At 34.9% G+C, this 18,502-nt stretch overlaps 1 protein-coding gene and 1 pseudogene across 1 annotated transcript; both read right to left on the bottom strand.

The window, feature by feature from the left end:
• Nucleotides 1–2,119: 2,119 nt before the first annotated feature.
• Nucleotides 2,120–3,840, bottom strand: LOC106406424 (annotated as a pseudogene).
• Nucleotides 2,120–11,031, bottom strand: LOC106406425 (gibberellin 2-beta-dioxygenase 8). Its single transcript, XM_013847090.3, has 5 exons — nt 10,448–11,031; nt 5,366–5,687; nt 3,385–5,194; nt 2,444–3,077; nt 2,120–2,369 (listed from the first exon to the last, which is right to left on the bottom strand). The coding sequence occupies exons 1-3, from the start codon at nt 10,897–10,899 to the stop codon at nt 4,955–4,957; spliced, it is 1,014 nt and encodes a 337-aa protein (XP_013702544.2). The 5' UTR covers nt 10,900–11,031; the 3' UTR covers nt 2,120–2,369; nt 2,444–3,077; nt 3,385–4,954.
• Nucleotides 11,032–18,502: the final 7,471 nt, after the last annotated feature.

The following is an 18,502-nucleotide window of genomic DNA, read 5'->3' as shown; positions in this document are numbered from 1 at the left end:
AGATTTTTCCTAGTATTTGTTTCAGTTGATTAAACTATGATGGTATTGACAAAAAAAAAAACTATGATGGTATCATTGGTCAAACCACACCTAAACTTTCTTGACTAACCAACTGCTCAAACTACACTGTTGCAATTGCTATTATAGTATTCATATTACTAACATGCATATCTAACATTCATATGACTTACTGTTTCATCATTTTATATATCAATAAAGTACTGATAATGGCTGCGATAAAATAACATAATTAGAAACAGGAGATATAGTTTACTAATTTGTAATAGGGGAAAATCGCATAAAAAACATTCAAAGTGGCAGCTACTTACACTTTAAATCTTGAGAGTATTTCAGAAGCACTTTAAACCTTCAAAGTGACACTTTTATCAAAAGAAACCTCCAACCTGGCTTACTTGTACATCAAGTCAAAACGGTAAACGGTACTGTTCAAAATCGATGACGTGTCGGTTTTCTTTTTTTTATTTTTTTTTTAAAAATAATTTTATCAATAAATATTAAAATAATGAAAATATAAAAATTCATAAGAAAATTAAAAAAAAATCATAAAGCTCACCTAAAATTCACAAAAAATAAAAATATTCACCAAATTTTTTTAAAAATTATTTTATTAATAAAATAAAAATGAAAATACAAAAAAATAAAAATTCACAAAAAAAAAAATCAAAACCAATCATAAAAAGTCAATAAAATTCACAAAATTCAAAATATTCACAAAAAGTATTTTAAATTATTTTATTGATAAAATAAATATAAAAATAATCATAAAGTTTTATAAAAATAAAAGATTCACAACAATATTTATATTATTTTACTAATAAAATAAGTATAAAATAAATAAAATATAAAAATCCATAAAAAATTCAAAACAAATCATAAAATCACTAAAAATTCACAAAAATCAAAATATTCACCCAAAAAACAAATTATTTTATTAATAAAATAAAAAAAAAATACAAAAAATATAAAAAATTCATAAAAAATTCTAAACAAATCATAAAAAGTCAATAAAATTCACAAAAATACAAAAAATTCACAGAGAATATTTTAAATTATTTTATTAATAAAATAAATATAAAAATACAGAAAATATAAAAATTCATAAGAACTTTATAACAAATCATTCACGAGAATCATTTGAAGATAATGAATTTTTCTAATCTGAGTTAGAGTAATCATAACCCAGAGACTGACTGCTATTTTGGATTTTTTTAAATCTTTTATGTTCTATGTGTGTGTTGGTTGGATTTGGAAAAGTTCAGGATTGTTAAAGTGAAGAATGTATACTAATGATAGCTTGAGGGTAGCCAGTTTATAGCACTCAATGCACGTTATTCCTTATTTGCTTTTATAAAACCACATATAATTTTATTCTTGATTTTTGTGATAATGATTTTTTATATTTTCTGTATTTTATACTTAAATATTGTTGCGAATCTTTTATTTTTGTAAAATTTTAAGATTATTTTTATATTTATTTTATTAATAAAATAATTTAAGATATTTTTTGTGAATTTTTTGAATTTTATTGACTTTTTATGATTTGTTTTGAATTTCTTATGATTTTTTTTATATTTTATTATTTATTTTATTAATAAAATAATTTAAAAAACTTTTGGTGAATATTTTGATTTTTTTGTGAATTTTTCGTGATTTTAATGATTTGTTTTGAATTTTTTTTATGAATTTTTATATTTTCTTTATTTTAATATTTATTTTATTAATAAAATAATTTTGAAAATAATTCAAAAAAAAAAAGAAAATCGACACGTCATCGATTTTGAACAGTACTGGTTACCGTTTTGACTTGATTAACAAGTAAGCCAGGTTGAAAGTTTTTTTTTATAAAAGTGTCACTTTAAAGGTTTAAATTGCTTATGAAATACTCTAAGGGTTTAAAGTACAAGTGGCTGTCAACTCGAAGGTTTTTTTATGCGATTTTCCCTTTGTAATAGTGCCGCCATTATGAATTTTGGACGATGACAAGTAACACAATTTTTAAATATCCAACTTTTTTAATAGTTGATAGAAAAATATTTTCTTATTTTTGATGATTGATAAATTGAAATTTTCATGTATTAGTGCGTATTTCTTATGTTAATAGTTTGTGAAAGAAAAATACTCAATTCTCTTAAACTTGGATATATTTCTATGGACTTAGCTTGAGCCCAATAATATGGACTAGTGGGGTTTATAAAGTATAGACTATATTTTCTACCACACTAATTCAAATTCCTCATCCAATGTTTAGTAGCATTTAGAGATGCGAGGCATCGCTCGATTGCTTTGTCTCTCGTCGTAAAGCCTCAAAACCACTGCAGCAGTTTCCTCTATTGCTCTCTCTGTTACTTCTGCAAAAGACAATTCACATTTTTTCATCAAACCCTTTTTCAAGAACTTCATCAATGATCACAACTAGTCTTACCGATCACTGGCCAACTCGGATTCTCTGCAAAGATTCTCTTAGCATGCTCAAGCTCCTCCCTAACAGATCTCAACTCAGAGTACTTAATCTCAAAACCAGAACCAAGACCAAGACTCTTGGCTCTAGCCTCTCTTATCCCTTGCAACACGACCGGGTTAATCATCAGACCAAAAACCTTTCTCGAATCAACCTCGAAAAGAGTCCTGGGAAGATCCACACCGTTCACGATCGGTACGTTAGAGACTTTGTAACCCTTTTGAGCCAAGTAAGTAGAGAGCGGTGTCTTCCCTGTCCTGGAGACACCTACAAGAACAATGTCTGCCTTTTCAAGATTCTCTGGCAAGGCACCGTCATCGTGTTTGATTGTGAATTCGATTGCTTCGATTCTTTTGAAGTAGTCTTCGTTGAGAGATGAGTTTGAGACGCCACGCGAAAGACCGGAAGGGTTGGCTCCTAAATGAGAGGAGATTGCGTCTGTGATTGGTCCTAGGATGTCTAGTGAAGAGATGCTCCATAGCTTGCATGCTCTCATGGCTGCTTCCGCCATTGACGGATCAGCTAAAGTGTACATTACCATTGCTCCTTCGATTGCAGCTTGCTTTATGATCTCCATTAACGTCTCTCTATCCTAGATCTTCACAAATCATATGTATATTCATCATCAAACAAAATAATTCGATTTCGGTTTAAGGAAAACCAAATTGCTTCCGGTTCGGTTTAGACAAAACAAATCTGATTTCGGTTCGGTTTAGAAAACTTGAAATAACGACAACTAAATTTAGTAAGAATAACACCCAGGATGATATGTAATAGTCTCATTCGATTCGGTTTAAAGCTCGGTTTCTATTTTGAATTCTGTAAACCGGATTATTATTGGTTCGGTTTATAGCCAAAATTTAAGTATTAAGATAGAGAGAGAGAGAAGTGAAAGTCGAGAGTACCCCTGAGAAGAGATGGGTATTAACGGGACAGCCACGATCGACCAAGCAATAATCGAACTGGCCCAAAGCAGCGTTAACGGCGTGTTCTGCCGTCCATCCAGTTCCGTCAGAGACTATGTAAATCGACTTCGCCGCCGTGAAATCCGTCTCGTGATCACTGTTAATTGACGACACGTCACTTTCCACCGTTGAAATATCAGGGATATTCACGATCGGACCGGTCGTACTGTTTGACTCATTATTAATCGTACGGTCCACCTTCACGCCGGAGCGTAAGGTTCGTGCTCTGTTCCAGCGACTTAGCTTTGAGCTGAATTTCCGAGGCTTTCGTTCGGAGTCAGGTATGGAGACGTCTAAGGAAACGGAATCCGAACCTACACGCTTGGGATTTGGGTTGAGATTGGACGAGATCGATGGTGGACGTCCCTGCAACTTCACCGCCGAGAGAAAAGCCATTTCTATATTTTTTATTTCTTTTATTTTATAATAATAGCTATTTTTTTCGTGACCCTTCGCATATTATCTTCTCCTAAACTTTATTTTTTTTCCGGCGAGACTCAAGTTGGTCAAACCTTAACCAAGCACATTAATCAGAATTTCGATTCCGGTTATTATAGATTTGAAACGCATAAACATTTTCTTGAATCGGATTTGAGTTTATTACATACAATAGTACTTTGATTTTATTGGGTTAATAAATTTCAGTTTCCTATCTTTTACTTCAATTTACAATCAAACCGAATAAAGATTAGGCCGGTTTAACTTAATGATTGGTTTTCTAATTTCTTTTGATCGAATTAAGATAATCAGTTACTCCCTCCATTTTGTCATTTTTATAAGTGTTATTTTAAAATCAAATATTAATTTTTTTTCTAGTTCTTACCTTTATTTTTAGCTTATTAATTAACAAAAATCAAACAAAATAATGTATTAGATAGGGATTTTTTTTTTTGTCAACTATTTCCATTAGTGGAAAAGTCCAATGGGCTAGTACATTGAGAAACTTAAAATAAATCCAAACTCAAACCCGATTACAACTTAAAATTAGACCACTAATCAACCTAGAAAGTTATTGGTTGATCTTCCACGCGTTCCTTCTCTTCCGAATTTCGTGACACGCGTCTCACACGTTGCTTTACGAGGATGGATATTCTGACACAACGGCACCGCTTCTGTACAGTCCCCGTCGCCGGATTTATCAAGTTTCACCGGAATTTCCTTTCGCCATTAACCGCCGTCGTAGACTGGAGCATCTAACACCTTCAGATTATAGCTTTGAGATTACTCAGATTATAGAAAGATATGAAAGTGTTAAGAAGGGATGAAGAGAGAATTCTCTCTCTCTAGAAGAAGAGAGAGAGAGCGGGCAGATAGGGATACATTATAAAATTTAATTATTTTCTTAATTCGGATGCAAAAACATTAAAGGACATTTAATAAAACAGAGGAAGCATCTAGAATACAATATTTATCAAGAAAAATCAACGGAAAATATATATTGAACAAATAAAAACAATACAATTAAATAAATTATAAAACCTAAAAACAAATTAAAAACTGGGTATATAAATTAGTATAGATGATTACTGAACCTAGGGAGGCCCACTTTATAACCAAGCTTCTTAACATCATCTTGAACTTGTTGTCTGAATTCTCTGAAGCTGAAATTTCTATAAGAAGGACAATCCCCGGAACATTCTATAACAGCGTCGTATGATGGACATAGAAAATACGCCGTTGAGAATCTTTCCATCGTTGGATTCGTCATCACACGATGTTCCACACTTTTGTACATGCCATTGCTCCATGCCTAGCAAAACCACATATAGAGTTCTTAAAGAATAACAAAACTAATCTAAACACATTTTTAAAATATAATGCTTTAGTTTACTGATGGATACAAATTATCCAACCAAACCATAAGATCTAGAAAACGCTAACTGAACTTGATTCAAAACTCTTAAGAGTTTAATTTAATTACCTGAAATAAGTCACCAATGTTGATAATGAGAGCACGAGGGTTGGGTTTAACGGCGACCCATCTATTGTCTTTGATGAGTTGAAGTCCACCGACTTGGTCTTGGTACAAGATTGTGAGGAAATCACTGTCCGTGTGTGGCATTAAACCGTACACCTCAGATGGTTTCGGACATGGTGGATAACGGTTCATCCTCACATAACATGTGTTTCTCACGCAGTTTTCTTTGAAGAAATTTGATTTTCGTTCTAATTTTTCTGCAAGAACCTCTGCCAACGTATGTGCTAGAGCCTCCGATTCCGAAGTAAATCTTTCCATTGCTGAGCTGTGATACGAGAAGTAAAACATTATTACCTAATCTATATTATAACTAAAAATTGGAATTTTGGAAACCGTGAACTGTTGGTTTCTTTGATAGTAGTTTAAATAAAACAATTAAAATCACAATTCTGAAAAAAAACAAAATTAAAAATCATTAAATCAAAGTTTTGGGACAAAATATAAATAATAATTATTTAATGGTATAATGGCATAGCATAATATAAATCACTGTTATACAGGAATTATCTGATTTGGTAGAAATTTGTTAAATGATTTGATATAATACTCAAGATTATATTCATTTGTGTCACGTCTTTATGCAAAAGACAAGCATTTCTTTCTTTCTTTTTCATCGTCCAAATTTTATGGGAATACCTTGAAAACACAACAGAAACATTTGGTAAATCATTAAACACAATCAATAATCACTTTTAAATAGAAATACAATTGGTAATTGTCAGCTGTTATCTAAAACCTTGGCGCATATGGTATTGCAAAAGTGCATGCATGTAACAAACTTTTTTGAAACTTTGCATGTAACAAACTTACATGAAATAAATGGTGAAATATACTAAGTCAACAGTAAAGAAAGAATGTACTGAAATGCCAGGAAGTTTGTGAGACATGCATGTTAGTAATAATGAATAAGGGTCCCAAGACCGGGGAAAGACTTAAGCAAGACGAGAAGAAAAAAAAAGAAAAAAAAATGGTTTAATCAGGTTACGAAGTGATGTACGTGTAAGTGTCCAACCCACCGGTTATCTATGATAGAGATATCTCCTACCTATTAGGAACATGGGACCAATTTCCCAGTTTTGGGTCTTCTATATTATTTCTCTTTTTGGATACATTGTATTTGCATCGTTGATCATTAGAACGATAATAACTATTCACTTATCCGGTTGGATTCGTCGTAGGACCGCAAAAATCCTGATTGAAAATCACGAAACAGAAATCGATATAAACGATAAGATGAAGATAGAATAAGATGAAGATATAAGACGTTTAAGAAATCGTTGAGGAAATAGACGAATTCACGGAGTCGAGATTTGATCTCTTTCCTTAACTCAATAAATCGCCCGTATTGTGTGACGGTTTGAATGCGATCTATGAATCCCATGACACAACTGTGACGAGACTGTTTCGCAACACCCGTAACAGAAACTACCGAAATGTAACTAATACGAATACTCTCGAGACACTTACTTTAAAACTAGAAAAAAAAACTAAGAGAGATTATTTGCTGTAAGCTTTGGTGTTTTGTTTTTTCTATATCTTAAGAATGAAGAGACTAGGTGTCTATTTATATGAGTATGAGTTACTTGATCACCAAGAAATAATCTTGCGAAAAAGTAAAAGAATATTCTTGAATAGAAGTATTCCATAATTATTATAGAAACATAACATAATTAATTGAGAAATATTCCATTATTATTTGGACGCAACTTTACATTTATCCAAACACATTATAGGAAATATTCTACAACTATTTGAACGCAATCTTTACATTACTCTTAAATAATATTGGAAACTTATCATAATTATTTGAGAGTAATTTAGTAAGATTTATCATTTTTTCATAATTCAAATACCCATATATTACTTCATAATAAACATATTTTTACACATCTCATTAAGCTTATAAAAATTCTATTCACAATTATTTAATTTTTGACTCGCCCATTAGGCTTATAAAAAATAGTTTCAACATTCGTTCGGTGGAGAAAGTATTTGGTGAAAGACCATAATCTGGTCAATCCATATAGTCCATAATCAAGTTTTAGAACGTATATAACTGTTAAACTGTAAACTAATAGTGACCTTAGCAAGAGACGCCAGCTATGAAAGGTGGTGGCAAGCGGATGTGGTCACACATGTACGCATTCACAAACACATAAGCTGAAACTGCATAAAATGTGTAAGACAACCACATGCATGCAAATACAAGTACATGTAAGAATGTGTACATATTCCAGCACACACACTCATACATACTGATCACAAGAGTATATATGGCCTAGTATGTTCGAGTACTTCTTCTCCATTATCCCGCTAAACATACAGTTTTCTCGTGACTCCTTTTCCTTTTCATAGTACTATAACTTACATTATTATCAAGTGTACTATGTGTTTCAAGCAGCGTACTTCAGTTTTCTTTTTTTTTTTTTTGCTTAGAAGCATACTTCAGTTTTTATGTCAACAAGTTCTTATGTCGATCAAAAAAAAAAGTTCTTAGCTAGAATTTCTGAGCAATTTTGTAAATATAATTCTTTTGTCATAAGATAAATATATTAATTAATCAACATTGACCGGAAAATGAAGATTTGTCCTACATGGGAAAATGTTATAACCTTTAAGATACGATATGCTAAATGTAAAATGCGTTTTCTCGATTTAAAAATGTAAAAGTAGTTGATTTTTGTGGTTTTAAAATATAAACAATTTATAATTGATGAAACACGGTGTAGAGAGAGATTGTAGATTCATAATATATAGTACTATCAATAGTTTTATTTCAGTTATGAGAACATGTTTTTCATGAACTTTAGATATAAACGTATTTTGGAAGATGGTTAAAGAATTTTCGATGATCTGTCATTTAAACAGTTGGCAGATAGTATTTTTTTTTCGAACCACGAGTAGATTTAAAATTTTCCGATGATTTCTCCCGACAAAAACCGACCAAAATCAATTGGTCGACATCTAAGTTTTTATTTAATAAAACATGACAGCAATTAGTCATACATATAATTCTTCTTTTTTTGCATATGAAAAAAGGGCTGATGTCCACAAAATCATTATGTGGTGCAGCTGGTGCAAAATGGATCTGATGAAGTCAAAAATTTCGAAATAAACAATGCTAGCATGTAAAAGATCTTGAAGTTGACGAAAATCTTTGGAATACGAGCCAAGAATGAAAACGAACATTAATTAGATTTGTTTGTAATTTTTTTTTTTGGTAAACATTGTTTGTAAATTTTAGTTAAGATAACTGATAAAAATAAAACAAAATCAAAATCAACACTAGAACAAGCTAAAGCTAATTAAGTAACCATGTTAAGATTTAAATGTATTATATAGTTATGAGATGATATTTATTTTATTCATTTTTGCTTGAAAGTATTAATACTCCATCTGTTTCATTGATGTTTTGTCTTATTGCACAAAAATTAAGAAAATTATATTTTATTAAAAATCCATTTTTAAAGATATAATTTTTAAATTATTTAACTAATTATAAAAAAGACTGTAAAATTTAATTGGTATAACAATTTACAATAAAATTAAAGTTAACCTTAAAATCTCAAAATTTCATGAAACAAAATACTCTTTCTAGAATGTCATATATATTGAAACGGATACAATATTAATTAAATGTTCATCGTATATATCACATGCCAACTTGCTATCTAGAAACTATACTTATTCAGAAATAATACTACATACGTTCCCGAAAGTAAGATGTTTTAGATTTTTTTTTGTTCCACAAAGATAGATTTTCTATATTGTTAAGGTACTTTTTTATACTTTTGGAGAACATTAATTGAGAATATTTGAATTGATTAAATTTCATTGGTGGAAAGTTATTGGAAAGTTATTGGAAAATGTATAATAAAATAAAAAATAAATTAAATTATAAGCATTTATTAAATTCTTAATAAGCGTGCATACTATAGAAAATCTTACTTTCAGGAACAGACGGACTAATAGACAATGGGAAAACATAGAAACGCATGAGAGATGGAGAATAAATCTTTGACCCAGTGTCCAACAGCTTTATTTTTAAGATTTTCTTTTATTTATATGTACAAATAATATTAATCAAATATTAATGCAACACTATTATAAGACCGCCATATATTGAACTAAAAAAACGCGTTTGTCTCTCATGTTAATCTATGAATATTTAATAAAATGGCTCTGCATTTCACTATAAGCATCTATACTATTAAAACATGATTCTATTGTCTTTTTTACCTTAGCCTGTCATTTCTTTACTAACATTGCATGTTTCATTAAAGGCAATCAAGTAATATTAATAACACATCTATATTGAGCTATTTTTTTTTGAATCCAGCCCACTGTCCACATCAGATATCTCTTGGGCCATTTGGACCGATTAAGAAATCAGATCTAATTCTCACATTTTTTTTTCTTTGGGCCATTTAGTCCAAGTTCAAAAAAAATATTTTCAACCATTCTTAATTTTTTTTTTCTTAATATAATTTAAGCATTCATAAAAAAAATTGATTTTTTCATTGAAAAGTATAAATCTTTATTAAAAGTATATAATTATTTTTATTAAAAATATTAACCACATAATAAAATTAATTTATCAGAGTTATACCAACTTAATTCATTAAAAAACTAAAGTTTAATTTTTTAAACATAAATAGTCATTTAAAATGAAACACAATAAAAAAAGATAAAAGTTTAAGTCTTTTATAAAATAAAACACAAATATATGAAATATAATATTTACTAAATATTTGTCAATTGAAAAAAAAAAAAAATCCGCGCTTTGAAAGCGCGGATCAAAATCTAGTAAATACATTAAATCTCAAAACACAACTAGTTTCTTGGTGATGAAGTGATGGTGTGTTATTAGAAGTTACCTAAAATTCAAGGTAGTAAAGAAGACTAAGTAGAATTTCATTTCCGTCATGTTATTGGTAAATATTCTCCACATATATTTTGAATTAATTTATAAACTAAATTAAATAAGTAAATCACTAAGTCTAATCGATAACACTAGTCGTGTACCTGAGGGAAGTGAAGTCCTTGTCAGAAATATCTGTCATGGGAACATGAAATGCTTCCGACCATGAAAGTTGTTGGAGACAAGTGGCTGACGGCGTTCCCCACCGGTAACTCCCGGCGGAGAACGTATCAGACGTGCTTTTCTTGTCAAAGGGTTCTCTAAAAACCCTAATTTGTTCTTGTCTCATCTTCTCCAACACATCCATTGATATTCCATGGTTTATCACTTGGAAAAATCCCCACTCCCTCGAAGCTCTAGCAATCTCTTCCTTACATTTCTCCCTCTCATTCTTGGCTCCATCCATCAGAAGACTGACGTCAATAACTGGAAGCTCCACCTCTTCGACGACAGCCGTGACAGAGAAGCTAAAGGGCACTTCGAGGACATTGCTTTCTGTGTTTGTGATCTGTTTATAGAACAGGGTATTGTACATATCGTTGAATGGTGGATCCATGAGAATCAACCAAGAATGGTCTATAAAGAAGAGCGAGAGTTGGAGAGAACTATGGCAAGTGAAGGTTATCAAATTACGTGTTGTGATGAGAGACACAATTCTTACATTTATATACCCGTCCACCTATATGCAAGTGCAATTTGTTCATATTTTTATTTTTAGTATACCGTGTTGACAATAAAATAAGATTTTTTTTTTTTTGAAAAAGAAAAAAAAAATTTGCCCCCCCATTGACCATGTTAATTTACTTAACATGAGTTGGTAATGTTTTTTTATTGACCATGAGTTGCACTACAAGAAAACAACGGTATTCTGACGGACATTCCGACGGAAAATGAAATCCTCGGAATATCCCGAGAAATTTCCGAGGAAATTCCGAGGAAACACAAAATTGGGTTTCCTCGGAATTTCCTCGGAATATACCGACGGAATTCCGAGGAAATATCAATCCGTCGGAATATTCCGAGGAAAAATGGGTTTTCTCGGAAAAAACCGATGAATTCCGAGGAAATATTATAGCCGTTGGGGGATTTTACAAAATTCTGAGGAAATTCCGACGAACTAGCCTTTTCCGTCGGAATTTCCTCGGTCTGTCGGCAGGATTTAAACTATAAATACAAGCACTCCTCTTACTCTTCATTCACTCCATATCTTCATCCTCCCTCCTACTCTATTTACACACGAAATTGATTCATAAAAAATATGTCTTCTTCAAATTATTTTCGTTCTTGGATCGATCGACCTCATTTGGATCCGAACACGAGATTGCTTACGGAAGAATACCAACGAGGTATAACCGAATTCATGGGGTTAGTTCACCGACAACCGGAAGAAAAAACAGGTATGTTAAGATGTCCTTGCTCTAATTGTAAAAATAGAAAGGTTATTAAAGAGTGGGATGTTTGGACTCATCTATATTTGAGTGGGTTTACACGAAGTTACAAAATTTGGTATCATCATGGGGAAACTGATTATGAACATGGTAGTACTAGCGAACCTCAGCCAGCGGTTAGATTAGAAGAACCAATTAGAACGGATGTAGATTATGGTGTAGGTACTGAGCAGATGGTAAATGATCATTTTAGAGGGGAAGATTTACCCAATGCAGAAGCTAGGAGATTTTATGATATGTTGGATGCTGGAAAGCAACCATTGTACGAAGGTTGCAGAGATGGTCATTCAGCTTTATCATCTGCTACAAGATTGATGGGCATTAAAACAGATTATAATTTGGCTGAAGACTGTGTGGATGCGATTGCTGATTTTGTAAAAGGTATTCTACCCGAGGATAATGTAGCTCCTGGTTCATACTACGAGGTTCAGAAACTCGTAGCTGGTCTTGGTTTATCGTATCAGGTAATAGATGTATGCAGCGACAACTGCATGATTTATTGGAGGGCGGATGAACAGCGGGTTACATGCAAATTTTGTGGAAAGCCTCGTTATAAAGATACGAGTGGAAGAGTTCCAGTGCCATATAAAAGGATGTGGTATTTACCTTTGACGGAAAGGTTGCAGAGGTTGTATCTGTCTGAACGCACAGCGCAACCAATGAGATGGCATGCGGAGCACTCAACAGATGGTGAGATCAGACATCCTTCAGATGCAAAAGCGTGGAAGCATTTCCAATCAAAGTATCCCGACTTTGCGTATGAGAGAAGAAATGTCTACCTTGGATTATGTACTGATGGTTTCAGTCCGTTTGGCAAGAGTGGAAGACAGTATTCTCTATGGCCCGTCATTCTTACACCATACAACCTACCCCCAAACTTGTGCTTGCGACGAGAGTTTTTGTTTCTCTCGATTCTCGTTCCCGGACCAGAGCATCCTAAGAGATCACTTGATGTGTTTCTTCAGCCACTAATATATGAGTTGCAACAACTATGGGCTCAAGGTGCTGAAACATACGATGTTTCGTGTAAAGAAAACTTTCAAATGCGGGCAGTACTAATGTGGACAATAAGTGATTTTCCAGCATATGGTATGTTGTCTGGATGGACAACGCATGGAAGGCTATCATGTCCATATTGTCAAGATAACACTGATGCTTTCCAACTAAAACACGGAAGGAAAACGTGTTGGTTTGACTGTCACAGGAGATTCCTACCACCTGATCATCCATATCGTAGGAGTAGGAATTTGTTTACGAAGAACAAGAGGGTGTTTGACAGTCCACCTCCGGAAATTTGTGGGAAAGATTTGAAGATACAACTAAGAGATTTTGGTGCAGAAAGGACGCCAGACGTCGGTGGACATGAGCGTTTTCCGGTAGATGCTGTTGGAGAACTACATAACTGGCACAAAAAAAGTATTTTCTGGGATCTGCCATACTGGGAGGATCATCTGCTAAGGCATAATTTAGATGTCATGCATATTGAGAAGAACTTTTTTGACAATCTCATGAACACGATCCTTAATGTTCAAGGTAAAACAAAGGATAATTTGAAGTCAAGACTGGATTTAGTCGATATATGTGCTCGTTCAGAACTTCATGTTGATGAGAATGGTAGGGCTCCTTTTCCCATATACCGACTTGATGCAGCGGGAAAAGATGCGTTCTTTGATTGGATTTCAAACGATGTGGAATTTCCAGACGGTTACGCATCAAATTTGCGTAACTGTATCGACAGAAAGGAAGGAAAGTTTACTGGCTTGAAAAGCCACGATTGCCATGTAATGATGCAGCGCCTCCTTCCGTTCGCCTTCAAGGAACTATTACCACGAAATGTTCATGAAGCAATTGCAGGGATAAGTGGTTTCTTCCGCGATTTATGCACGAGATCAGTGACTCTTGAAGGTATTGAAAATTTGAAGACTAACATAGCCGTGATTCAGTGCAACCTTGAGAAGATATTTCCTCCCTCATTTTTTGATGTTATGGAGCATCTTGTTATTCACCTGGCAAGAGAATTGGAACTTGGTGGTCCTGTGCAGTATAGATGGATGTATCTGTATGAGCGGTATATGTTCCATTTGAAGAAGATGGTGAAAAATTTAAGTAGGGTGGAAGGTTCTATAGTCGCACAGATGATCAATGAAGAAACTTCAAACTTTGCCGAGTACTACTTTCCAGCAGAAGTTCAGACCAAAAACAGAAGACCTGCTCGGCATGATGATAGAGGCGAACGGGCAACATATCATGTTACGGTTCCAGACATTTTCACAGACGTTGGACGACTTAGCGGAAAACCAAAGGACCGTCGACTTACTGAGCAGGAGCGCAGTCATTTGCAAACATATTTGCTCACCAACTGCGAAGACGTTCTTCAATATGAGAGGTAAATAAATGAGCTTACAAATTTTTATTTTAACAAGTTGAAATTTAAATCTTAATTAATTACATTATTGTCATCATATACAGGATTTTCATGGCAGAAAAGCGGTTCGAGTATAGATACGCCACAGAGGACGAACTAGAAGAAATGAAGCAGAGAGAATTTACTGGATGGATGTTTACTTATGTGAGTGCTTTAAACAAATTAAAATATATTTTATCACATATTTATACTAATTCACATTTATTGATATAACATATATATATGTGCTATTAATAGGTGTCTGCTGGTTTGGCCAGAGGTGAAACATTTGACGATTGGATACGTGAGATGGTCGTTGGACCAAACTTTGTTGTGAAGTCATATCCGAGATTTTGTACTTGAGGATATGCATTCACAACTCAGAAGAGGAGACGTTCGAGTACGACTTATGATGCTGGCGTTTGTTCTGCATCAGGAGATGATGTATACTACGGACACATACATGAGATTTTGGAAATCAAGTATTTGGGCATGGTTGGATTGCGCTGTACTGTTTTCTATTGTGATTGGCACGACAACACTCCAGATCGAGGTGTGAGAACAGATGCATTTGGTGTTACATCAGTAAATTCGAGGCGAAAGCTGCAATATTATGATCCTTTCATTCTTGCTTCTCAGGCCGATCAGGTAATTAAATGTTAATTATTCAGAATCATCATCATGTGTATTAATTTATAATTTTTCTAAATGTTACAGGTTTGTTATATCAAGTACCTCCGGGTAAGGAACAGAGATGATCCATGGGTTACTGTTACAAGACTCAACCCGAGAGGCCGAGTTCAGGGAAGTTCTGAGCTGGAAGACCCACTACAACCAAGCACATCCGGCAACTTAAGTGCAGCAGAAGATTTAGCTGGAGTTGGCCTTGTTGTCGATTTAACCGACTTTGGAGAGGAAGCCGTCGTTCACGTAGAGGATGAACCAGTGATTGGAGAGTTTCACCAAGATCCTGATTCAGATTCATCTGGTGATGATGACTCGGAAACAGACTACCATTGATTTTTTTTTTTTTTTTTTAAGAAATACCGAGGAAATTCCGAGGAACACTTGATATAACCTCTTTCCTCGGATATTAGTTATTTGGTTTATCTAGCAAGGCAAAGCTGAATACGAATTAAAAACTACTCAAAACACAACCAAATAAAACGAAGAAACCATGTAAAAGAAATACGAACTCATAATTAAGAAAAAAAAAAACTAAGTTCAAAATTAACAGAAAATAAGACCATAAAACGTTAGAATAGAAAAGAAAATAAAATAGCGCGGTCGGAAATCAAATGGCAATACTGGCCGGTGATAGCTCCTACTCCTCGTCTCCTGCTCCAGATGTTCCTGCATCGTTGGGTCTCTTGGACCTCTTTCTTACCCTGTGTGTACCACTCGAACCCGAACCAGAGCTGGATGGAGAGTTGTCCCGATGAACTACATCATCCTTTTGGCAACGACACGGCCTGATACGTGAAATGGCAGCCCAGATCTTGTGTAGCATGTCGTTGTTTGTCTTTATGCTCTGATCTCTCCAATGTTGTTGCTGGCGCGAAGTGGCGTTCGGTGGAAGCTCTTGCAGCTTGTACTGGCTGGAGTCTGATGGGAGTAGCTGATGGGGTTGTGAATCATCTGGAATGGCTTGTGCAGCCTCATCTTCTCCTTCTTCATCAACCACGGCCTTGCCTTTGGTCTGATATTTTGGCGTGAAGAAGGATGGCTTGTCTACTAGTGCGGTAGCAGGGGGTAGGAACTCAACTGCAGCCTCTGAAAGTAGAGCAGTCAGGCCGATCTGAGGCAGGTGGCAGTAGAGTGTTTTCTTCGCTCGGTCCTGGAATACGTAGACGTAAGGACCATCCCGATCGATCCTCGAGTGGGGACCAGCTATGAACTCCTTACTTACTAGAGAAATGACATCCAGGTAGTTCCAAGCAATGTTGTTCGATCTGTCCAGTGCTACCTGCTGGTTCTCGCAGTCTACACCCACATGTCTAAGGATCCGAGTAATCACTGCACCAAATCCACATGCATTGCTCTTGGATTTGGTTACTTTCCCCTTGTATCCTGCTAAGTTTGCGGCCAGCACCGCTCCCATGTTGAAGGCAGTAGCAGGTGGGAATGTAGAGTTTCCAAATGCCGGTAGCAAATGCCTCACACCTTGGTACAGGAGGCACAACTCCCATTGCGTGACTGATGCGGCTGTGGTTGTCCCGTATAGCAATGAGCCAATGAGGCGTGTGGCATATCTCAGTACTGGGCTCCGGATAAGTGACTCCTTTGCCTGAGAAGATCTATAAACCCCTGTGCCAATCGTTTCCCAGAAGTTCAACAGCTCTGAAGTCCAATAAAGACCAGATGTCCTCTCCCCTGCACTCAATCCAAATAGTCCGCAGAGGTCTGTGAAAGATACCTCATAGTATACTTTCTGCACTACGAATGCCAGAAAACCTTCCTGATGGCTATCATCGGGACGGCTGACGTATGCGGATGCTATGAACTGGCGTACCAACTCCGGATAAGTGGGTTCGTTGAGGTTGCATAGTTGGCCTAGACCCATGTTCTGGAACAGCCCTTCAATGTCTGCTTTGATTCCCAATATTGTCATCGTCTCAGGACATGCTAGTTGTGTAGCCGGAACGGCTACCTTCTTCATGTTGTTGTAGTGGGTGGTATCAGACTTATCCCACTTCTTTGGCCTTTGCTTCTCTCGCTGAGACGAACCCTCTTCTTGTGTGTTCTTCTTTGCTGATGTTTTCGTGCGCTTCATTCTCTACAAAATAGAATCATTGCTCTCAACATGGTTATAATCAATTAAGAACTCAAAGCAACATGAAAATGAAAGGCGAATCGAGTTGTGATAAAAAAAAACCAAATTGAAAAAAATTCTCAATCCCTAAATCATCTCAAATCCTGTTCCAAACTCGTTGATCACAGACAACTGTGTTCTATTCCATGTTTAAACATCTGTTTCATGCATATTTGATCAAGGAATCAACACGGTAATAAGAAATTCACAAAACCCAAAAAATTGCTCAAGAACACGATTTGAGAATGTGGAGATTCGCGGAGTATACATGTCTTAGGGTGAAAACGAGTGTAGGAATCAGGTAGAGCTCGAAAAATCAAGGGGAATAGAGCCCAAAATTGTTCAAATCGGATGATTATAGAGAGAGAAAGGAGGGGGGATTATAGGGAAATCGGAGGGGATGAGAGTTCTGAGGTTTAGATCCAAAAAAGGTCGGGTTTTGCCTTATAATTCTGTTTCCCGCACACGCATCGATCGATGCGTTTTTGAACAAATACGGATCGATCGATCACATTCTTACGCTTTGGTCCATCTTAGTGATCGATCGATCCGTTTTTGGACATATATCCATCGATCGATCCCTTTATAAAAAACTTACAAGACATTCCGAGGAACATTTGAGATTCTCGATCGATCGATGGGATAATCTCATCGATCGATCACATTCTTACGGTCCGGTCCATCTTTGTGATCGATCGATGCGTTTTTGGACATTTATCCATCGATCAATTCGTTTATAAAAAAACTTACAAGATTTTCCGAGGACATTCCGAGGAACATTTGAGATTCTCGATCGATCGATGGGATAATCTCATCGATCGATCACATTCTTACGGTCCGGTGCATCTTAGTGATCGATCGATGCGTTTTTGGACATATATCCATCGATCGATTCGTTTATAAAAAAACTTACAAGATTTTCCGAGGACATTCCGAGGAACACTTGAGATTCTCGATCGATCGATTGGATAATCTCATCGATCGATCACATTCTTACGGTTCGGTCCATCTTAGTGATCGATCGATGCGTTTTTGGATATATATACATCGATCGATCCGTTTATAAAAAAAAATTGACGTATTGAAACCCCAAACACTAGTTCCTCGGAATTTCCTCGGAATATTCCGAGGCAATTCCGAGGAAGAAGAGGGTTTTCTCGGAGTTCCCTCGGAATAATCCGAGGAAATTGGGTTTTTAAACCGAAAACAACGTTTTGCGGTTTGAATAACACCTATATAACCCTTATTAAGTGTCTTACGTTCATTATGAAGTCAAATATTTGTTCCTTACCGTATAATTAACATTTTTCCGATTGTATGAACGAAATCCCACAACATAAGAGAAACACTTATACCTTTTAATGAACGGTAAAGGGAATACTTTCAATTAGTTTTGAAATTTGTTATTTCATGGTTTATGCTCATCAATACAAAGAATCCTCAATGTTATGAATTACAATTGTATAAGAAATGAAATACGGCAAAAAATTGATGT

This window comes from Brassica napus, chromosome C1, assembly GCF_020379485.1.
Source record: "Brassica napus cultivar Da-Ae chromosome C1, Da-Ae, whole genome shotgun sequence".
NCBI classification, from domain to species: Eukaryota; Viridiplantae; Streptophyta; class Magnoliopsida; order Brassicales; family Brassicaceae; genus Brassica; species Brassica napus.
This window is presented reverse-complemented; position numbering and strand designations above follow the sequence as displayed.

Excerpts from the sequence above, each read along its gene's own strand:
- LOC106406425 (XM_013847090.3), bottom strand. The coding sequence starts at position 10,899 with ATGGATCCACCATTCAACGATATGTACAATACCCTGTTCTATAAACAG. Across the intron at positions 5,688-10,447 it reads AAGGACTTCACTTCCCTCAG|CTCAGCAATGGAAAGATTTA; the intron begins GTACACGACTAG and ends CTCGTATCACAG. Across the intron at positions 5,195-5,365 it reads ACATTGGTGACTTATTTCAG|GCATGGAGCAATGGCATGTA; the intron begins GTAATTAAATTA and ends TGGTTTTGCTAG.